This window comes from Myotis brandtii, unplaced genomic scaffold, assembly GCF_000412655.1.
Source record: "Myotis brandtii unplaced genomic scaffold, ASM41265v1 scaffold45, whole genome shotgun sequence".
NCBI lineage: Eukaryota > Metazoa > Chordata > Mammalia > Chiroptera > Vespertilionidae > Myotis > Myotis brandtii.
Genome location: NW_005367209.1, coordinates 5,542,463 through 5,566,491, shown reverse-complemented (window position 1 = coordinate 5,566,491; position 24,029 = coordinate 5,542,463). Strand labels below are relative to the sequence as shown.

At 45.9% G+C, this 24,029-nt stretch overlaps 1 protein-coding gene across 2 annotated transcripts in view; it reads right to left on the bottom strand.

The window, feature by feature from the left end:
• SLC23A2 (solute carrier family 23 (ascorbic acid transporter), member 2) overlaps positions 1-24,029 on the bottom strand; it is a 109,644-nt gene that overhangs the window by 4,263 nt on the left and 81,352 nt on the right. For both annotated transcript variants that reach the window (XM_005874673.2, XM_005874674.2), the window contains exons 6-14: positions 23,870-23,958; positions 22,837-22,907; positions 21,773-21,954; positions 12,533-12,653; positions 11,871-12,027; positions 8,447-8,594; positions 7,233-7,338; positions 851-980; positions 28-165 (exon numbers count right to left, since the gene is read on the bottom strand). In XM_005874673.2, coding sequence (XP_005874735.1) covers positions 28-165; positions 851-980; positions 7,233-7,338; positions 8,447-8,594; positions 11,871-12,027; positions 12,533-12,653; positions 21,773-21,954; positions 22,837-22,907; positions 23,870-23,958 — 1,142 coding nt within the window. The remainder of the gene's footprint in view (positions 1-27; positions 166-850; positions 981-7,232; positions 7,339-8,446; positions 8,595-11,870; positions 12,028-12,532; positions 12,654-21,772; positions 21,955-22,836; positions 22,908-23,869; positions 23,959-24,029) is intronic.

Genomic DNA, 24,029 nt, shown 5'->3' with positions numbered 1-24,029 from the left:
CCAAGATTCAAGGCCCGTTTTTCCTACCTGTGACAAGAGGGTTCTGTCTGAGGTAACTTGGAAGGACGAGCCCAAAGAAGATGGAAAATCCAAGCACAAAGAGGTTCCGGGAAGAGTTTAAATCAATAAACTGCAGGTTAGAGAGTCCAACGGCTGTGATCATTCCTGGAAAGAAAACATCAGCTAGCAAGTTCCAGTCACTCACACGGAGGAGCTTACACTACAGCATGGGGGACAGATGACTCACAGCTGCTGAAGACAGACTCCCTACAATGTCCTTCCTCTGTCCCATCAGAAACAGGTCAGAAGCCCAGGCAAGGGCAGGACGGGGACGTGACTAGCTGGCCGCTCGGCTTGTGCAGAGGCGTAAGCACCACACTGTTCTAAGGCTGTAAGGCTTTCTTTAGACCACGCAGGAAACTAAGGACACGGGTTCCCCCTTGACACTTCTATGCAAACACTGCTATTAAATTGGGAAACCCACCCAAAGAGCTGGTCCCTGATCACAACTCCTAAATGGCACAGAGACCAGAGACCCACTGTAAAGACGGTCTGTTTTAAACAGTCCATTCAGTTAAATCACCAATTAAAGAGATTATGTCATCCTATTTTTCCTAGACTAAATATTCTACCTTTGGTTGTACCTTCAACATAAATTCAACTCAAAGAGTGATACAGATTTTTAAGTTTTAAATGTCTATCCTTTTATATTATAAAATAGAAATGTATTGCCACCTCCACTCTTACTGAAGAGATTTAGCAAAAAACCATAATCTCTATGAAAAATTAGCAAAGAAGAAGAAAAGGAGCCTCAGAGGGGCAGCCCACCACCAAGGAAATGGCCTTTTACCAAAGAGAGTGCAGAAGAGGGCGCCAAGCACAGGGTCCGGAAGGGAGGCGAAGAGGGCGCTGAACTTGCCGATCATGCCCAAGGCCAGCATGAGGGCGGCCCCGTACTGTATCACCCGGCGGCTGCCGACCTGCAGGACAGAGGCAGAGGCAGGGGTTCAGTTCAACATGAATTCCCCAGCCCCTTGGGGCAAATGTAACAAAACTCTTATTCAAAATCTAGATCATTCTAAAAATATTTAGTTAAGAGGGATCAGTCTCATTTCATGAGGATTGATCTCAATGTACAATTACTATAAATTACTATAAAGCACCCAGAGTAAAAAGATTGAAAATATTTAGTTAAGAGGGATCAGTCTCATTTCATGAAGATTGATCTCAATGTACAATTACTATAAAGCACCCAGAGTAAAAAGATTCCCACTACCTTTCCTTGTTCCCATTGGGCTCCTTCTCCCCACATGACTCTGGGGAGGGGGCGGGGCAGGACTTAGTTTTGCTTCTCTGAGCCCTGGATGCCGTCCCGTGGTGTGGACCTGCTCCTAGGAGTGCTCAGATCCTGCATTTCGAATGCCCACAGTCACTGGCAGGGACTAACTTTTAGTGTATCAAATGCAAAACGTAAAAGCTAACTTTTGCTTCTCCATGTCCTTTGGATTTCTAGCATCACCCTTCACTCAGCAAGTTAACCTACTCAAAGCACTGCAGCCTCAACAACCCCATCTTCCCTGAACCCTGAATCAGACAAAACCCCAAATATTTCTGGAACCTCCTCATGGTGTCTTTCCCATTAGAGTGACACAGCCTAGAGCAGCGGTTGCCAACCTTTCAGACCTAAGGGACCACCAGTGGTCCACGGACCACCGGTTGGCAACCATTGCTCCAAAGGTTTCCTTAAACCAGCGGTCGCCAACCTTTAGGACCTCATGGACTACCAGTGGTCAATGGACCACTGGTTGGTGACTGCTGGCCTAGAGGACAAGGCACAGAATTCTCGGGGCCCACTGCCTGGCTGGCATCTCCACTCCACCTCCATCCACGTGACCTGGGCAAGCTACTCAACCTCGTTGGGTGTCAGGATGCTCATCTCTATAACTAAACCTGTGGTTTTGCTTTAAGGGTTAAATGAGATGATGTATAAAATAGTTTGAACAGCACCTGGCAGCATCAGGCTATTTGATAGCCTCCCACTGGGCCTGCTGCCTCTGGCTTTCCTCCGTCTCTCTGTCCAGTGGTAAAGGGACCTTTCAAACACACTGGGAAGTCAGTCCTCTGCACAAGTCCTCTGGTGCTCATGAATTAAAACAAGTCTCAGGCCCTTGCACACCGGCAAGCTCCCTAACTCCTCCCCCTCCCCCAGGCCCCGCCCCATCATGCTGGGGGCTTACTGCCTGCCCCTCGGTGTACCAGGCCAGCCCTGGCCTGTCTGCCTGGAACACCCTTTCCCCCAGCCCCCTTCTGGCTGGTTCCCAGACACATCCTTCAAAACACTACCCAAATGTGACCTCCTCCGCAAAGCCTTCCTCCATTCCAAGGCTCCCCCCACCTCCTCCCCCCATGCACCCTCGGCTTTTGCAGCACCACTTATCATTTCACTGTGGTCTCATCTTTATCCGTTACATCTGATCTCGGCCTTCTAGAAGCTACCATCTAGCCCACTGCACCCAGGCAGCGGAGGTGGAGATGGCACTGGGTTCAAGAACCCTGTGTTTTGGCTTCTACTTTGTGCTGCCTCTCCCAGGAAGACACACTGATACATAGGAGGTTCCAGAATGTTTGGGGGGATGTTCACTGGCTTGAAGTATGACTTACAGTGAGAAAATGGCTACTTACACTTGGGTTAATTATGGTGAAATGAAACTTAAGATCCAGTCCCTCGGTTGTACTCATCACATTTCAAGTGCTCCCCAGGCTCCTGTGGCTGGTGGCCCACATGTGACCGCACAGATGCTGAACTCTGCCCCCACCCCCGCACCAGGTGCAGAACACCACCCCCACCGCACAGGTGCAGAACACTGCCCCCACTGCACAGTGTTCTGCTGGGTGATGCTGGGCCAGAGCGTCCAACAGCCTCTCTAGGGACCCAAGGATCAGCTGATTAAGAGTCAGTGGACTCTCATGGTGCAGATTGCTGTCTCGACTGTTTCAATCTCCGGCTCCTCCCACACAGCACCAAATGCAGGGAAGCAGTGAAAAGGGTCAGGAAACTGGCAAATCCAGTAAAAATGACCTGTGCTTGGCCGTATTACATGATAAGGAACACTTTCATTTATAAATGGCTCATTTTTCAGCAAACATTTTAAGGACCTACTATGTGACTACCACTTGTTAGACTGGGGGGTGGAGGGCAGATACAAAGATGAGTAAGTCACAAGCTTATGATGAAAGTCTAGTACTGCTGCAGTTTCTCTGTGTGGGAACCCAGTGGGGAAAAACTGAAGAATCGGAAAGGGATGCCCAGAGATGGTCTTGCGGGATGAATTCATTGGAGGAAGACCAACCAGGTAAAAGAAACAACCTGTGCAAAGACCACCTCCCAGCAGGGTCAGGCAGCCCTGCAGGTGTGCAAGGAGAGGGACAGGCCGGCCTCTGGGATGCCTGAAACAATAAATCCTACATGAAAACCATGTATGGAAGGATGATCCACCTTAGATGCGGACAAAAAAAAACAAACCACAACCACAACAAAAACAAAGCAGCAATGGAGCCATTCTTGTGTTTAACGAATATGAACTGAATCCTATTATATACTGATGCTCCAAACACAGCTCTAAAACCCCTGCTTCGCCCTGGCCAGCACTGGCTCAGTTGGCTGAGCTCTGTACTGTGCACAGAAAGGCTGCCAGTTGCCGGTTGATTCCTGGTCAGGGCATATGCCTGGGTTGTGGGCTCGATCCCAGGTAGGGGGTGTACAGAAGGAAGCCAATAGATGTTAAGCTCTCACATCAATGTTTCTCTTACTCTCTCCCTCTCCCTTCCTCTCTCGCTCTAAAATTCCATTTAAAAATCGTAAAACAAAACAAAATTCCTGCCTCCCATTGCTGACAAAGAGCCTTTCGTCTACTTTCCTGCTGCCCACCTCCCTCCTGACCTCCTTCCTGAACTTCGGCTCTGCCTGTAGGGCCATCATTTCCGACTTCCCAAAGGCTTTGCACAGTGTGGAATGCAGCATAGGAGTCATGGTGCTCACTGTTTCTAGAAATAAACTTTGAGCTACATATTAAGGAATAGGATGAAGAAATAATACACAGTGACTATAGTCGAGCTGCCAAATTACTAAAATCAAGCTGGTTGAGGCATGAGGAAATGAGCTTTTTCTTGTTCTCATTAGCCTGGGAGCTTAAACTTTTGAACTTTCCAGTCCTGTGTCAATCCCCGGATATACATACACCAGACCTCCAGGTAACCCTCTGATGACCCCCTGAAGGACTCATGTATCCAGACCACCTGACATCCATTATCCCAACCACACCTCCTGGCACCTATCTTTCTGACTTCCTGACATCTGATAACCATTCTGGACCAATCCTAGGGCTAAGAATGCAGGACTGATAATTGTCAAGAGTACCGTTTTTATTGTAAGAACTCTTAAATGTTCCTTCTTCTTCATAATACTTCTAGGTTTTTGTTTAGCTGTATTCCCAATCTGCAAACTCTAAGACCCTTGAATAAATATAATTTATTTCTAGCCAAAGCCTTCAGCTCGTTTTGCGTTCACTCGACAATATCATAGGAAGACGATATCAATAGCTTACTGTATGTACACCCACCACATGGTGGACTCTGCTAAGTGCTTTACATCAAGTTATTAATTCCAGAGCCTTGCATACTATCTTGGAAACTCAGAGAGATGACCTCACATTGGGAAAGTGATGGAGCCAGGACCGAAATCCAAAGTAGCCACCACCCCCATGCCTGCCCCTCTCTGTGGACACACATTGGCACACACACAGTGGAGAAGTCCTGCCTGTGAACCTGACCCCTTATAACTTCAGAACACAATGGGGTAAGCAGCCTCAACTCCTGATCAAGCAGGTTAGAATGTCCATGGCCATGGAAATCCATGACTGGATAAAGAGTAGCTACTATTAGAGTTGCCAGGAAACAGAGGCAGACTCTCTGCAAGAGCCACAGGTCACCCTCTTCCTATATGCCCTGGGATTCTGATGCAGGGGTCCAGGCCAGAGCCATTCGACAGAACTTTACACACTGATGGGAATATTCTGTATCTGTGTTGTCCTATAGCAGCCACTGGCCACAAGTGACCACTGAGCCCCTGAAAGGTGGCTAGCGTGGCCAAGGAACTAAATCTTTTGTTTTAACTAATTTACACTTAAATGGCCACATGTGGCTACTGACTACCATACTGGACAGTTGCTGGAAACTACTCATTGTCTACACTATCAGGAAAGTGCAAACAAGGAACCTAGAAAGCTAATGGAACTTTTGGCAAGGGCTAAACTATGCTCCAATTGTTCTGTCTAGACAATGGTGGCTCAAGCAATTTCCTGACCTAATAGTCTCAAAGTAAATCTTTACTAATATTTACTGACCTTTAAGATAGTCTGTCTGTGCCCTAACCAGTTTGGCTCAGTGGATAGAGCATCGGCCTGCAGACTGAAAGGTCCCAGGTTCAATTCCGGCCAAGGGCATGTACCTTGGTTGCGGGCACATCCCCAGTAGGGGGTGTGCAGGAGGCAGCTGATCGGGTTCCCTCTCATCGATGTTTCTAACTCTCTATCCCTCTTCCTTCCTCCCTGTAAAAAATCAATAAAATATATATTAAAAAAAAAAAAAAGATAGTCTGTCTGCTACCAGAATTGCTGCCTAAGGGCAATATGTGTATCCAAAATTGGATTCAAAGTTGGCAGGGTGTGGGCACCAGTGAAGCCTTCCCTCTTGAGAAAGACTCTCCGCCTGGCCCCCTGTAATTTCCAAATTCATATTTCTTGTCTAGTCTCGTCATTTGTGCGCGGCCCTTCTCCGGGTCCTGAACCCAAGCCACGCAGGACGTGGCTGTCACATCCTTCGCAGACAGTGCAGACTAGAATCGTCTGATGTCAGACCTCAGTTCTACTCAGCAAAGGACTTGCCCTTCAGCTGGATAAGAGGCAGACCACAGCCCAGAACCCGCGCCTCTTTCTTCTAGACGGGACCTCCCATCAGCTACATGGCTCAGGCCACAGAGAAAGAAGGCTGCTGCCAGTCCCACTTCCCCACCAAGGCAGCTGTGCAGATGACTGGATTGTACCATCTACACAAGGCGATGAAAACCGATTCCAGGGCTGACGCTGCCCTTGAATGGATGCAGCCTTTACCTGAGGTGAGTGACCCAAAGGGATTCAGAAGGAAAATCAATTTAACTCATTGAAAATCAGCGCTGGCAGGTTGTCTTTCAGAATAAGCTGGCACCATTCAAACTGTAATAAAGAGAATTCTTCCCCCGACCACCTCAGTCCTATCTTAGGAGGAACCTCCGAGAGCAGCACCACTTATTCCTACAGTGACCCTGTTCCTGGTGTGTCCCGAAGGGGCACAGAAAGGGAGCTGGCTCAGTAAACTGTCTTCCCCTAAGAGTCCCTTCGTCTACAATTTTATGTTGATGTTATTTCAGATTAGTTCCATGTGTACAGGTTCATGCAGCAAACCGGCTAAAGATCGAGTGAGCCTGGCCGGCGTGGCTCAGTGGTTGAGCATCGACCTACAAACCAGGAGGTCACAGTCTGATTCCCGGTCAGGGCACATGCCCAAGTTCTGAGCTTGATCCCCGGTGTGGGGCATGCAGGAGGCAGCCAATCAATGATTCTCTCATCATTGATGTTTCTCTCTCTCTCTCCCTTCATCTCTGAAATCAATAAAAATACTTTAAAAATAAATAAAAGTGAGTGACTTGTGCCCCATTTGGTGTCCATGTGAGACACCCTGTGCAGCGCTGGTTCTCACCACTGGCAGCAACAGACCCAGTGGTGGCGCTAGCGGCTAGAGGAAGTGCCCATCAGGCAGCCCTCACATGCCCTGCATCAGGAGCAACGGGCAGCAGGTGGCGCCATCTGCACGCGTGAGGCGGAGCTCTGTGATGGCCCCCCAACTTACAGGAAAATCAGTGGTGTGTATTGGGCATGCCCTGCACCCTCTTACCTGAATTTACAGTCAAGATCCATCAAACTCAATATTTGGTTTCTTTTTATCTGGCTACAGAATCTCAAAGAAGACAGTTTAATAAGCCAGCATTCCAAAAATCCATCAACAACAGAAGGAGATGGGCGTAGGGGAGACGATCTCAGAATTGGAGGCCTTCCCTGTGGAACTCATGTGGTCAGACCAATCAATGAAATGGATCAACGCTTAGTGACCCAACCATTTAATTAGTAAAATGTTTGTACCTTAGTAATTCCCAAAACTCCAATGTTGGGACTGGATGAAGTAGAGCCATTCCCAGTACCAAATATGCCATCGAGAACACAGGAGAGACCCTCCACGAAAATCCCCCTAAAATGTAAAGGAATGGGGCAAAAAGAAACATTCATTCAATGGGGGAACACTCTGCGATAGGCTCTAAGTGGCCATGACCCAAAGGTCTGGGCCACAGATCCGCAGCCTCTGCACGCCTGGGAGGGGTAACAAGGCAGCCTCAAGCCCCATGCCAGACCTCCACGCTCATTCAGCTTTGAAAGCACCTCTGTGAACCACCCATTAGACACAGGCGTTTAGACAGCATTCCAAATTAAAAGCTTTTAGCCAGAAAACAGAGCCATTTGTTGGGATCTAAGTCAAATATAGGCCGTCCATAGATTTGATTCCTCTGCTATTAATATATAGTTTCACCAGGAAGGACATGCTTTGTAATTCTGTAAACATTAACACTTTTTAAAAGAATCAACATACAAGTATTCTAATCATATGCAACAGCTCAACTGGGGAAAGACATAAATCCAGGACTGACACCCCTTACAGAACCAACATAAGAAATGCTGCCCTAGCTGGTTTGGCTCAGTGGATAGAGCGTGAGCCTGTGAACTGAAAGGTCCCAGGTTCGATTCGGGTCAAGGCCACATGCCCAGGTTGTGGGCTCCTTCCCCAGCAGGGGGCGTGCAGTTGGCAGCCAATCAATGATTCTCTCTCATCATGATGTTTCTATCTCTCTCCCCCTTCCTCTCTGAAATCAATAAAAAAAAGTTTTTTTAAATTGTAAATGTGAAGAGATGACACAGCATCCACCCTTTAGAACAGTTGAGGAAAACAGGAATAAAGGGGACATACACCCATGACCCCAAGCCAAGCAAGTAACAGTGGTGGTGTCTGGCCTGTGTTTAGATGAATTTAAGGTCTAGAGTGACCTCAGAGAATGTCTTATGCAATTGTCACTGTGAAGAAGAAAGGGTGAGAATTCTGCTCATTGTTACAAATGAGGAAACGAGGGCAGAATGAGGGCAAAATTAGGGCAGTGACTTGTCCGAAGACAAATAGCCAAGGAAGAGCCCTGTTCTTGCCTGCCTCCATACTGAAACTCTTGGTTTCTTCTCCAAGATTATCCAAACCAAAGCTAACAAAGTGAGATGGTGGGCCCAGTGAATTACTTGTGTCCTCAGGAACGTACCTGTTTATTGCATGGATGGGCGGCGGCGGGGCACAGGACAGCCTTGCGCAGGCGTAGTAGTCCCCAATAGACTCGATAATACTGGAGACAACAGCGCTGAGCATGCCAATGACACCAGCCGCAGAGATGGTGGGCAGGCCCCACTGAACTGCGGAAAGACGACAAACGTGAAATCCTCACTTCCTTGGAGGGGCAGGCAAACGTTACCGCACACCAAGTCATTCAGAACGCCCAAGGACTCCACAAGGTCCACTCAGAATCTGAAGCTCACGGTGGAAACTTGATGTTTACTAGTAAACCTACATCACCAATGGCTGGATGCCTGGAAGGGCTCCTGAGTCGGATGAAGATGCCCATCACCAGGCTCGGCCTGCTCTATGTCCTTACTTAAAAGACACTGTTTGGCAGAAAGAGGTGGGTGCTTCTCTTCCTGCTTCAAAGCCAGTGTCTAAGTTACAATTTAAACAGTCTGCTGTTTGGGATAGAAGTTTGTATTTTTGAGAAATTTAACCCTGCTGTGCAAAAGGTCTTTAACCCTGCTGTGCAAAGTATGGTACAAACCAATGGTGCCCTTGCTCTGGGACTGGCATCAAGTGAAAAAGCAGTGAAAAGTCACCAGTTAAATTTAGATCCCAACAACAGAGCATGGGACAAGGTGCAGATAACCCTTCCCTAGTGTTCGAGCAGCACTTTCATATTTTTTATTTGTAAACCATGTTATGGAAAATTAAATGATTTATTTAAGAAAGCAAAGAGAAGTCCCCAGGTAGCTTCAATTTGAGGATCTGGATTTGGTTCCTTCTTCATTAGATGTACTTGGAAAGGAAAAAAAATCTCTTTGGACTTTCCAAGCCATAGATCTTAATAAAAATACCACGAGGAGCTTTCACTGTGAAGGTGAACAGACTTCTTGGTAAAGTACCTAGACCTTCTTCCCTGGAACCATTAGTTATAATATAGTCACTAAGAAAGAAAAAAAAACACAGAGGGAAGAGGAAGATGGATAAGATAAAATGGTCTCCTGTGCAGGGGTCATTAAGGTCGTTTGATGAATGATCCAAGAACAGTGTAATGGTTAGACATCAAAGGGAGGCAACCCAAACTGGGTCACAGCGAGAGGAAGTTGGGAAGGCAGGAAGAGGGCAATCCCTGTCTGGAGAGGGTCTAGAGAGCAACAGCTGAGTGGAGAGGGCATTCAGAAGGGCAGCGCCCACCCATCAGCAGGTGGGCAGGACCAGGGGGGCAGGCATGTTTAGGAGGGCTCCATGCGCCACCTAGAGGCGACTGGCCTCTGTCTCAGAGGTAATGGGGAGCAACTTCAAGTTTGGGAAGAAAAAGGTGACACATGAAGTCAGATGTGCACAATATGCCTGGGGTGTGCATGAGGACAGAACTAACTGCTCCCACCTGGGCTACTTCACTCCATGGGAGCAGACAGAGGACTCAGAGGCCCGTGGTCAGAGGGTCAAGGTACACGTCCACGGGCAACGGCCCAGCGTGCTCTATGCCTACCCAAGTGGGCTTGGTCAACAGCTCATCTCCGGTGGGTTTGGAACAGATTTTTCTCATGCAGATAATTTCTTTATCAAGCAACGTTTTGTATTTTTAATATATTTTCTATGGTTACCTTGTTGCTGATGTCATGTTGTGGTTTCAGTTTAGTGTCTTGATTTAGGGGAGAAATTTTTATTTCATTTTGTTACTTACTATTTTTTCAGAAATTGCCTTTTACTCTGTTTTCTATTTTTCCCCCCCTTGTGCCTGAAGTCCTTAATTTTGATTTATAAGATCCTAATTCCATCCACTTCAACATTTTAAATTTGTAATCTTTTACATGTTGGACCTTTTTTCTTCAGATTATATATACTTAAAACCTTGTTGGCTTCCAGCCTTCTATATTTACTGTTGTTTCATCTCTCCTTTATTTACAGCAGGGTTTCTCAACCACAGCACTGGTGACATTTTGGGCCCCAAATCTGTATTTTAACAGCCAGTCCAGGAAATTCTTAGCATGCTAGAGACAGAACATAAAGACAGTGACATATTTGAAAGCTGGACTCCAAATTAAGCCAAATCCACCTGGCTTTCTGGGGTAGCTTTTCCCTGGGCAATACAGCAGCTCACGCAGTTGGGGGTGACAGGACGGGAGCCAGACAGCTGTCTCTCAGCTGCTTCTCCGAGGAGCCCACCTGCGTCTGTGTTTGTGCTCCTCTCAGGAGCCACCTGCACAGGTGGAGGCCCACCCAGCATGTGTCGTGGGGCCTCCTCCTACTTGCCCTCCCAGGCCACCTCCTGGCTGCCTCAACAACTGGCTTTTCATCTCTTTATCTCAGATTAGATGTATACTTGAGCCCCGATGCACAAAATTTGTGCAAGGGGCTCGGCCCTGCCACCGGGCTTCGTCCAGAAGGACGTTTGATCTAATTAGCATATTATGCTTTTATTATTATAGATTTATGAACTATGTGTTTTTTTAAAGGAGAGGAGTACATTATCTACATACATATATACTTGACCATATGATCTGATGAAAGTGTTATTTTAGAAAGGCTACATTTTTTTTTAAGTGTTTGTAAATGTGTCAAGAACAGAAAGGACAACTGCCAATGTTGCCATCATTTAACAGGCGTACAACAGCTGTCTCTGACCCAGTCCTAACATTCTTGGCCTTTCCTGCTTTCTCTCCTTGTCATTATAAACGTGAAAATGTGTCTGCTGTGAGCAGGGGAATAAACAAGCTCAGGCTTTTCTAACTAAGCCCCAAATGTCAGAACGGAGTCTACGCCACGGAACAACTCAGCGTTTATAACGACTGGGGAGGGGTCTTCCCAGCACCAGTGAATCCAAATGATACCTCAGCTGGGGACTGCCTCCCCACCACCTTGCCAAGAGTTATCCAACACTTAAATCTTAACTTATGATCCATCTTCCATGCACTTGTGAATATCAGTTTACCTCTGACAGCTGGACCAAATTTTAAAAGATTAGAGCTCCCCATTATAAGATTATACAAATCCCATCATGCTTGAGCAGTTTGCTTGCTAATCTTCAGGACCCTCCCACTCCAGTCTGCTCACTTCAGAGGCTTGGGCCTGGGTACATGGCTCTGTACTTGTGTTTCTATGAGCTGCCCTTAAATCCAGGCCACCAGACCTCAAACCTGGCAAGAGGCCTCTTGTCTAGGATTTCACCCTAGTGGAACCCAAAGAATCAACTAGTTAACCTGAGAAGGGAGCTGGTTAGTCTCTCTGTGTTCATGAAGGGACAGGATCTCCCTTCTTTGGGGGTTGAATCCTCTAATGACCAGAATGGTAAGACCTATAGGGACGAGAAGGCTTCTCCTGCTGCAGAGCCTTCTGCTAACTTCCAAGGCCTCTCAGTTGCCCTCATGAGCTCCTGACCCCCCTGCCACGAGAATACTTACAGGGGTACGGAACCTTAAACCACGGGGCCACCAGAAGCACGCCCTGCCGGGCGTCTGTTCGAGCGTAGAAGCCATACTTGGTGCTGTCGGGAGGGAAGACATCTGTCACTGTGAAAATGAAGCAGAGCAGCCAGGACACAAGGATGGCCAGGATGATCTGAAGGGGTCAAAACAAAGGCTCTGTTAGCCACAGAGGGGGCGGCTGCTGCCAAAACGTATGCCTTCCTACAGTCTGAGTGCCACAGCCCAGAACCCACCATTGCCACTATTTCACTCAAAACACCCATAACAGATCTGCTGAAAGCCTATTGCTTGAATGGGATCAGATTTAGAGAGAGGAGTTGTCTGCAGGTAAAGTTACTTTCACCCTAAGTCTGGCTAATAAAATAAAGATAACGGACAATGTCCCTCAGAGGCAGCGTGGAACCAGACCGCCCTCAGTCCCAGGACAGCCAATGTCCCCCTAAAGGATTTCAGAATCGGAAGCTTCTACCACTTTCAGACTTGAAGTCCACAGCAAGTTGGAGGGGTCATTAGTACCCCAATGTCACCACACAGCCTAGGGCCCCTGCGCAGACCTGCTGAAACCCTCCTTTCACTTAAACATTTTACATCATGAACCAAGGGCAATATGTCAGGAGGAAAAAAAAGTAACTACTTACAGGGAACATTTTGAAAAGCTGTAACTTGTACGCAGTCCATCCTTTCTTGGACTTGTAAATTGGGAGGGGAAATTTAACATTTCTGGCATATTGAGAAAACAGCAATACAAGGAAAATTGTCCTGAGGAGAGAGAGAAAATAAACTAGTTTCAAAGCTGTTTGTATTTTAAAATATTACTCAAACCTTCAATGGCAAAGTGATCACATATGTTCAACTCACTTCTCTAGAAAGTGGCTAGTCCTCTTAACTATTACTTGGGAAATCATATATTTTGTAAAGGCCATTTTTGAAAAGATATCAGAACTCTTTCTCTTAGCATTTCTTGATGTAGAAATGAAAGTCACCATGTAAATGCTTTGGCTAAATTTCCCAAAATAGAACAAGAAAACCCAAAGAATGTACACACTGATGGAAGAAACTCATGCTATGTCAGAGAAAAAGACAGGCTGACAGATACAATACAGAGTGGAGTGTAATTATAACTACAAATTAACTAAAAAACAAGCAACTGTCGCACAAGTGTCCGTGTACACACGCACACACATACGTGCAGACAGTGAAGATGGGACCCAGAATGCTCAGAGGAATTGGCTTCAGGTGGCAATATAATATGCAAATTTGTTCCTACTTTTCTGTATTTTCTGGTTTACTTATAAGGAAAAAAATTACTTTTAAAAAGCAAAAAAGCTTCAATATTTAAGAAACTTATATACAGTAGATTGCAATATTAATATTAATACTTGTGAGATGTTTGTGTATGTCAGACATTATGCGAAGGTCTTCCCACCCATCATCTCAACCTTCTGCAGTAGCTTCTATAATCATCCACTTTTGATAGACAAAGTCCAAGATCATGTCGCTCAAGTTTGCAGGGTGGGTGGGCCAGGACTCTACAGCCTGGACTCTGAACCGCTTTGCAACACGGGCCATAAGGGCTGGGATGCCTGGGCAGGCGCAGGGGCCCCTGTACCCTGACCCACACTCCTGACCCAGCTGCACTGAGGGCTACAGGAGGCAGTGATGTCGGGTGCCCTCCCTGCAGCAGGTCCCGACACATCCTCAGTCCAGTGCCCGAGTGTGGCAGGTGTGGGATGGCTTCCCATCGCTGAAACAATAGAGGTGCACAGTGATGTATTTCATCATCCAGCGGGACGCGCTCTTTCACTTATAACCTGAGATAGAGTTGGCAGGAAGAGTGGGAACAAAGCTAAGCTTAATTGTTCCTGGACACGGTTCCCATGGCTGAGATGGAATTATCCGCTCCATTGACAGCGGTCAGTCAAGTGCAGTTCCACTGTAACACTCCTAATGAGGTGGGGGCTGCAGCCGGCTGGAGCACAGGCCTGTGCTCTGCTGTCTCCCTGCCTACCCCGGGCCTCGCTATCCCAGTGACGGGGGTGGGTCTCTGCCCTACCACAAGGTCACCAGGCCAGTACCAGTTCAAGGTTGAAAACATGCATAGTACCCACGTGATTCCAATTTCTCTGGGGTGGTGAAGTTGAACAACAAAAATGGTATAGCAATGACACTAAAACTGATTTATTTTAAATTTAGACCAACATGAAATTTTCATGTTTTAAAAAATGCTATTGATTTATTTCCAAGTGAACATTTAGAGCCAAAAAGGCCCCATGTCTGCTATTACTGTTACCACTAAAGGCCCGGTGCACGCATTCATGCTCGGGTGGGGTCCCTCAGCCTGGCCAGCAATTGGGGCCGTCTTGTCCAGTCACCCCTCCCCACGGGAGGTTGGCTGGCTGAGGGGGAGGGACCACAGGAGGTTGGCCAGCCGTGGGTGGGAGGTTGGCTGTGGGAGCGCACTGACCACCAGGGGGCAGCTCCTGCGTTGAGCCTCTGCCCCCTGGTGGTCAGTGCGCGTCATAGCTACCAGCCAGTCGTCCGGTCATAACGGTTATTTAGGCTTTTACATATATAGATTATTGTAGGTGACACCCATGTGACAATTACACCTGCACTATGGTGGTCATTTTTCAAAGCACATTTAAAAAAGAATGCTCGGCCTGGCCAGCATGCATCAGTGGTTGAGTGTCAACCTATGAACCAGGAGTTCACAGTTCAATTCCGGGTCAGGGCACATGGCTGGGTTGAGGGTTCGATCCCCAGTAGGGGGCGTGCAGGAGGCAGCTGATCAATGTTTCTCTCTCATCATTGATGTTCCTATCTCTCTCTCCTTTCCTCTCAGAAATCAATAACAACATATTTTAAATTAATTAAAAAGGGTGAGGGCCTTAGCCGATTTTGCTCAATGGTTAGAGCGTCAGCCCACTGACTGAAGGGTTGTGAGTTAGATTCTGGATCACAGTTGGGGCGTGTGCAGAAGGCAACCAATCGTGGAAGGCAACCAATCGATGTTTCTCTCTCTCTCTCTCTCTTCGTCCCTTCCACTCTCTCTAAAAAGCAATGGAATTGGGTGAAGATTACCAAAAAATTAATTAATTAATTAATTGAAAAAGATGAGGGACACACCGAGAATTCAGGGAAGGACACCCTGATCTTGGGCCCAAATCTTGCAACGCAAATTAAGGGAGTAGACTGGCAGATGAGTGCTCATTTTCTTTCCACTCTAAAGCTAGTCTGCTTCTAATTTATGTTCATCCGCAAATATACCTGTGGGGCAGGTAAGCCAGGCAGTCCCACAGCAGAGGCACGAGGTGGGGGGTGTGCCCATGCTCACACACCTTGGCTGAACAGAAAAGAGACAAGGATCTGAGCCCCACATCCTCAGGCCAGGGTTCTGCCACCACAGCCAGCTAGTCCTACTTCACATTTATATACGGCTTGCTTGTTGACCTTTCTTTTACCTTACAAATATTATTCAAGAAACATACACTAAAATGTAGGGAAATTATAAAAGGCAGATAAGCAAAAAAAAAAGAAAGACAAAATCCTTAAGATCACCCATCATCCCACCACTGGTGACAACTATGCAGCATTCTGGTCTATTAATAGTGAACGGCTTCCATTCCTGGGATGCGTATGGGTCATCCTGGGGTTAGAAAGGGAGACAGGACAGCCTGCAGTGATCCCTGCCCTCGGAGCACAAACAGGTCATCCTCTGACCCAAAGTGGATTCATACTTTACATGCTGCTGCCCAGCCAGCTTATAGCCCTATTAATGCCAGGACCTTGAAAGATAGAGATCTGCACCAGCACCTTTGTGCTGCTCAGCATTCCATCTTACAGACGCAGCACGTCTTGTCTAACAATTCCCATAGGTGCGACCCGGGGAGCAACAGAAACTGTGACGGATGGCCCATCCCTGGCGCCTGCCTGAGTATCTACTGATGACAAGTTCCCAGGCTAGAACGGATCTGTCAAACAGTAAATAACTTACGTAAAATCTCCTGATGCACACCGCCAAACATGAACAGAAAGGTTGGGTGAACTTACAGTACCACCCAGGGACCAAGAACACTCATCTGTTGCTCTCTGTACCACAGGGCCTTCTATTTTAAAGTCTCTACCAATTTCATCAATTAAAAAAAACTTACCATCATGTACTTTAACATTCATTCTTTACACATGAATTACTTAGTTCAGCATAGTTTGCAACAGCAAATATTTTAATCAACATTCATGAGTATCAACTGGGGAATGGTTAAAGAGATTACAGACTATTTCTTTCTATTTAACATTGTGCAGTTTTACAAAGAATGAAATAGATCTAAACACATTGTCTTGGGAAGGTGAGCCCAACAAAAAATGTTGGGGTGAAAATCAAATTATAAAATAATATAATGGTAAACCTGTATGTGTATATATGCTTATATTTATGCATAAGCAACAAAAATATGAAAGGATAAATGTTAACTTTTTACTAGTTAATCATGAGCAGATTTTTTTGAGGATGGGAATTACTTTACCTTAGATTTCCCTGTTTATTTACTGTTAAATTTCAAATGGCTAGAATTTAATATTTGGGGGGTACAGATAAAATGAGACTTCTCATGAGTGTTTGGTGATGGTACAGGAGGGCTTGTTACACTATTCTCTCTACTTTTGAAAAGGTTTGAAATTATCCCTAAATAAAAAAAGTTTTCTCAAGAAAAGAACAGTTCCCATTAAGGCCCTATGCAAGGTGTTAGAAATGTCACCACATTTACCTGCCCCTAAGAAGTGTCTCTAAATGCCATTTCTATTGGAGTGACTAAGGGATCCATGCTGTACAACCTGATCCCCACCCTGCCACACACACATACACACACACACACACAGCTAACGGAATCCTTGTGAATATGCGCTTTGATAACTGGGTAGGAAGGGTAACCCTTTTAAAACACTAATTAGCTATTTGTATCTCCTCTTATTGCTAAACTAGAGGCCCGTTGCAGAAAGATTCCTGCAAGAATAGGGCTTCCTGCGGCCCAAGCGAAGCAGAGAAGGGAGCGAAACCCGCCAAGGCGGGCTTCCCTCCTGCCTCGGCCGCCCCGCTTGCTTCCCTCTCGCCTCCGCCGCCCTGCTTGCTTCTCCGCAGCTTCACTCCCTTCTGCAGCGCTTGGCTTCCTTCCACATTGTCTTAAGTCTTCACTCTGCACCTATGTATGCAAATTAACCACCATCTTTGTTGGGTTAATTTGCATACTCATCTGATTTGGCTGGTGGGTGTAGGAGTGACACTAATTTGCATGTTTCTTTTATTAGTGTAGACTAGAGGCCCAATACATGAAATTCATGCGAGAGAGTAGGCCTTCCTTCCCCCGGCTGCTGGTACTGGCTTCCCTCTGGCACCCGGGACCCAGGCTTCCCTCAGGCCCAGCTTCGTCAGGAAGAACATCTGGTCTAATTAGCATATTACGCTTTTATTATTATAGATTTTCTTGTCTTAGGCATTGGTTAGCACATTCAGGACAACTTTAAATGACATGGTAGTAATAAGCATGCTTACCTTGGTTTCTGATTACAATAGGGAGGCCTGTTTAAGTCTTTTGTCATTAAAGAATGAGGCATTTTAATTAAAATCTTACTCATGAAAGACTATTCTATTCCCACACTGCAAACAGTTTGCAGTAGAGATATACAACTGAATTTTATTGTTTTTTGTAACTGCAGTTTTTATTAATAAAATCCACATGGACCCATAATGGTTTTATTAATAAATCTACACTAATAAAAGAGAAACATGCAAATTGGTGTCACTCTGCTACACCCACCAGCCAATCAGGATGAGTATGCAAATTAACCCAACAAAGATGGTGATTAATTTGCATATGCAGGCATGGAGCGAAGACTGAAAGCTCCGCCCGAGTGAAGACTGAAGACAACTGAAGACTAAAGAGGCTTGGCTTCTCTGCTGCAGCTGGAGCAAAGGCCTGGATCCCAGGTGCCGGAAGCCAGGGGAAGGAAGGCCTATTGCACGAATCTCTTCATGCAATGTGTCTCTAGTTTTCTAATAATCATCCTTCCTTGAGGTCCTGAAATAACACAAAATTCATTGTCCTTTTATTGTATTATCTATAGCAGCCTTTTCCCAAACCATGTTGTAAGCGACATTCTTCCCAGATGTTTACAGATGTGGCTCTAAAAAAATAAATTAGATGTATGCAGAGCTGGATCCAAAGGCCCTTTCTGGGAGAATCTTCTGCACACTTGTGTTTTAAAAGATTTCAACAGCTGTCAGAGGGGAGGTGGGGGGAAGGACTGGATGAAAGAAGGTAAAGGGATGAGCCAAAGAACATATATACATATATACATAACCCATAGACACAGAAACAGTGTGAGGATGGCTGGGGGTGGGGGATGAGGGAGAGTGGGCAAAGGGGGGAAATGGGGTTACCTGTAATAGTATCAACAATAAAAATAAATTTAAAAATAATATTTTTAAGAAGCTTTACAGTAGAGAAAGATGCCTGAACATATCTGCCCTCAGCTCTGAGTGCTCCACACCCTAGGAAGGAAGAAGTTGGTCAGACTCTCTTTTTCTTTTTTTTTATATATTTTATTGATTTTTTACAGAGAGGAAGGGAGAGGGATAGAGAGCCAGAAACATCAATGAGAGAGAAACATCGATCAGCTGCCTCCTGCACGCCCCCCACTGAGGATGTGCCCGCAACCAAGGTACATGCCCTTGACCGGAATTGAACCCGGGACCCTTGAGTCCGCAGGCCGACGCTCTATCCACTGAGCCAAATCGGTTCTGGCAGACTCTCTTTTTCATTAGCTCTGTCGGTATTTGCCATTAAGATAAAACTGACTGAGTCGTTTCCCTTCTTTTCTAAAGCTCCAGAAAAGTTTAAATAGTGCAGGAATTCTCTCTTCCTTGGAGATGTAATACACTCACTGTCTCACCATTGGAGACCAGCGCTTTTTTAGGGATAAAAGTCCTCTGACATTAGTCTCGACTTTTCCCAGGGTCATGGGTGAAGTCTGACCCCCACTCCAGTCCTCCCCTCACTTACTTACAGTGTGCTTATTAACTGCCTCCTCTGTGACAGATGGCACGCCAGGTGCTTCAGGGTGCCCTGGTGATCAACACAGAGTGGAGGCCTTGCCCTCACACAATGAACACCCCAGGTGAAAAGATGGCCTCATGGCAATTAAAAAACCTGAGAGCCTGGCCAGCGTGGCTCAGTGGTTGAGCATCGACCTATGAATCAGGAGGTCAGGGCACATGCAAGGGCTGCGGGCTCGATCCCCAGTGTGGGGTGTGCAGGAAGCAGCCGATCAATGATTCTCTCTCATCATTGATGTTTCTCTCTCTCCCTTCCTCTCTGAAATCAATAATAAAAACAAACAAACAAACAAACAAAAAAACAGAAACATGAGAGCAAAAATAAAAAGCTCGACAGAAGGATTTAAGATAAAGCTGAGGAAAATTCCTATGAATACAGAAAGAAGATGAGGAGATGAAAAACAGGAGAGGGAAGCAGAGGAAGAGTTCGGGGTCCAACAGTCTAGAAGTACCAGAAAGAGATGAGCAGGAATGGAAGGAGGGAGGCATCGTGAAATAAGTCAAGATCATTTCCCACCTGTGCACACTTGAGAGTCCAGTGCTACAAAGTCCTGAGTGCCCAGCGAGGTTTCAGACAACATGACAAGCCTAGCAGCTTCCACAAGTCTAGCATGTGTCTTATTGAAGCTTTCAGAGGAGGATGCAGAAGAGGCGGCTTTGAACAGATAATGGCCAAGCACTTTACAGCACTGAGAACCATCAGGAAGGGAGAAGAGAAGTCGGAGACCACACTGACTACTCGGCCAAGTGTGATCAGTGCGGTACCATTGTCATTTTCTCAATTATCAGCAATTCTGAAGTTTCCATAAATAAGTTATATATAACTCTAATTACAAATTATTGATAACTGTTTTGTTTTTTGGTGTGTGTTTTTTAAGATTCTAAGCCATTTGGGGGTTTTGTTCACCATTTTGTTATTGATTTCTAAATTAACTATATGATGGTAAATACAATTTCTCCTTTTTGCAACTTACTGCATTTCACTGAATGAGCATTCTTACATGCCTTCTACACCAAACCTGGTGTGTGTATTACTCAACCTTCAATAAAATGAGAAAATTCAGAACAATCCTGGGTATTTTCACATACCTTCATTTGTAATGATATGTGGGTGATGATTATGCCAGGATCCACTTTATTGGTATAGCATGTTCTAACACAGAGAGGCAAGATTAAATGTTATGGGTTTTGAAAACCAGGCCAGCCGCTTACTAGCTGTGTGACCCTGGGCAGCTAATCAGTGGTTCTCAACCTTCCTAATGCCGTGACCCTTTAATACAGTTCCTCATGTTGTGGTGACCCCCAACCATAAAATTATTTTCGTTGCTACTTCATAAATATAATTTTGCTACTGTTATGAATCGTAATGTAAATATCTGATATGCAGGATGTATTTTCATTGTTCACGACCCACAGGTTGAGAACCGCTGCTTTAGATCCTTATGCCTCGGCTTCCTTAGTGGGGACAACACTGATACCTACCTTAATTTATAATACGTGCAAGTGTTATGTATAGCAGTGACGCATAAGCTCAGTAAGTGCTGCCTGTTATGGAATAATTACAGAATATTTCACAAAGCAATACAAAAACAATTGGAAATCCTCTTGTGTTATTAATTTGTTTCAGAAATCTTACTGATTGGTAAAATTCCAGTCTTGGAACTATTTCGCTATTATATGATCAAGTCATCTACAGACACACAAGAGAAAGTGAGTTCTATTTGTGGTATACAGAATTCCGTGGCTCTAATTAATAATCAACCTTACACTATTATCGAAGTCCTGGACATCTTTACTGACATTACTTAAAGGGGTAAGTGACATGTTTAATGGGCTTGAAGCTCTGTGCAGAAGGACCGGCGATGACTAGCAGGACTCTGGCCTCCACACGTGTGCAGAGCTCCGCTTGGCCTGGGAGCCATGTCTCCTCCGATACCAACAGACCCTCCTGCTGCATCTGTCTCCTGCTAGTCGGGACATATTTTTGAGTCTCCTCTAAAGGATTCTAGGTATTTTTCTTTTTTTAAAATATATTTTATTGATTTCAGAGAGGAAGGGGGAGAGATAGAGAGATAGAAATATCAATAATGAGAGAGAATTCATTGATTGGCTGCCTCCTGCACTCCCCCAACTGGGGATCGAGCCCGCAACCTGGGCATGTGCCCTTGACCGGAATCGAACCTGGGACCCTTCAGACCTCAGTCCGATGCTCTATCTACTGAGCCAAACCAGCTAAGGTTGATTTCAGAGAGGAAGGGGGAGAGATAGAGAGATAGAAATATCAATAATGAGAGAGAATTCATTGATTGGCTGCCTCCTGCACTCCCCCAACTGGGGATCGAGCCCGCAACCTGGGCATGTGCCCTTGACCGGAATCGAACCTGGGACCCTTCAGTCCTCAGTCCGATGCTCTATCTACTGAGCTAAACCAGCTAAGGCGGATTCTAGGTATTTCAATTCATGCAGACTTGGTATGACTTCAAAAGTCAAGAGCTAATGGCACCACGCGAAGTTTGAAACCTTAACTCCTTTCCCCTACACATCACTGCCAAGCCTTTGACATACCTTGACGGCAAGTCACTTCCCAACTCAGACTCTAAAACACCATCAATTCCCTGGCACGAAGTCAATCAAGTTCAAACTGTCAGACTATTCTGACTTAAAACAAAACCTATCTCCTAAAGTCAGAATGTTCCAAGAGGCTGCCCCTTGGGGGAGCTAAGAGGGGAGAGTTTTACCGTCCACAACTGAGTGGTGTCAGAACACTTACAGCATGGCGATGCCCCAGTGCTTCCCCGCTCTCTCTCCCGCCGCCTGGAAACCAGAGAGGCCAATGAGGGCCACTGTGGGCGTAATGGTCAGGGGCCCGATGTACTTCAGCAGAGCGCCGGGCAGGCCTAAGAAGCCGATGACCACTTCTATCAGTGAGGACATGATGATGGCTCCTTGGATCTGGAATAAGAGCGGGCACAGGCATGAGTAAGCTGCTTATACGTCACTACTCAATGTCACCCACATCCAAAACTGACAAATTTGTGAAGCATCAAGTCATTATACAACTGGCATGACACGGCTGGAAATTTCCCGGTGTGATGTATGACCGGACTAATGTAAGAATAGCATTATAGGACTGGGCACTGGATGCAACTTGCCTTTTCCGCTGATAAATGAGACAGGCGTAATTAATAATTCCTAAGGGACACTGCAATATAAAGCTCCTTGACTTTAAAAAGTGAGTCCCTACAGGACACTTAAAAGACAGCACAATTGACAAAAATGCTAAAGGAATGTTTCTATTGTACAGAATAGTTGGGCTGATTCTGAATGAAGGGTGAATGATCTTACAGGTTTTAAAAGATCTGAATAAACTGTCAGCCATTCTCATGTCTAAGGATTCCCACAACCTGTTCTGTTCAAGTGCACTGAATAGACAATTATCTTAATTCTTTCCACAAATACAGGCACAAACACGGAGGCTGGAGTGAATACTTCTGCTGCCTGCTGACAAGCCTCTGTAGCTCCTTCCAAAGGAGCCACGCCCCTCGGCTGGTTCCGCTGGGGGTGCCAGTGGGCAGGCCTGCGGGTGCACCAGAAAGAGGAGGGAAATGAAGGGTGAGAAACAAGACTGTCTGGCTGCACAAAGCATTTCTGCATGCTTCATGTTACAGGGATGCCATCTAAACTGAACGACGTCTTTAATGACAGAGATAAACATGTCAGTAGCTGAGAAGAAAGGGACGGCTTAGTCAAGCAACTGCAATTTCTTGGGCACAATCAACAGTGAAGCTGAGGAGAAACACAAAGCAGCCACAGGCAGGCATGCTCGGCCGTTACCTCGCGTATGCGGGGGTACCAGATGTGCTCCGTGTGCAGCAGTTCCGTGGTTCCGTTGACAAACGAAACATCTTGAAAACAAAAACAAAGACAAAATTTTTCTTGAAACAACACTGACATTTCACAAGACACATTCATTTCACTCTTAAGAAGAATCTCCTCCCTGTTTTAAGTATGTGTGTAAATACCCATCCCTGAAATTCAACAGTGTGGCTTACCATACTGAAGGGCGGGTTCCCCAGCGCTAACTTAACCAAATGTATTCATGGGCTGAAGCTCCCAGCTTGTCAGAAGCTGACTGAGCTGGTGATGCACATGGCTCGTGCCAGCCTCACACAAAGACCAACCCTTGCAAGCAGTTAACTTGCAAACCATTAGCAAGGCTGCCTAAGGTTTAAAAACCTCGATAAAACGGAGGGCCTTCTCCAGTTTCCAAATCAACTCAGTGGTCACCAAGTAACTCCAAGGAGCATGGAAGGAAATGAAAGCTGGAAAACTTTGCTCCTAGAACCTAAAAACGGAACAGTCTTTTGAGAGTACCACAGGTCTGGTTTTCTCAAGTCCCCTATCTTATCTTTTCCTGATCTTATCACTAAAGGGGAGAGGGAGGTGAAAGTCATTTGCAGAAAACCAAAGCAGCCAGATCCGTAAAAAGCAGAGATGTTTCAGAGAAGGGATGCTGATGCAGCAAAGAGAGTGATTACTGGTGGTTCATAAAATCCACTGAAAGAAAGAGGCAGAAAAATAGCACAAATATTTTTCTCTTCATTCCCATACATATCCATCTCATTAGCATAGAGAAATTCGGTCCCTTCTGGTCCTCACTTACTCTGGGGTTAGGGATGAACGAGTGGACAGAGAGAGACAGAAACATGATCCACAGATGGGAGCGTTCTAAGCTGTTTGCTGGTCTGTGTGTTCTGTGCCTGATTCCAGACAGGATTTCAGGCTGCCAAGGGCAGCATGTCCAGGCCTCCCTTTATCACCTGAGTTAAAGGACCCCAAGGACATATGTGGAAATAACTGCAATTACCTGTGGTGTTACATTTCCATTTATCTAAAGACAGGATGGCTCGAGCAGGGGCCAGAAATGCAAAAGCACTGGCCTGAAACAGGGGTAACCTAAAAGAAACGAGACCAAAACCATGATCACGGCATCAGGAACTACCGAGGTAGTTCACTATTTGATAGCT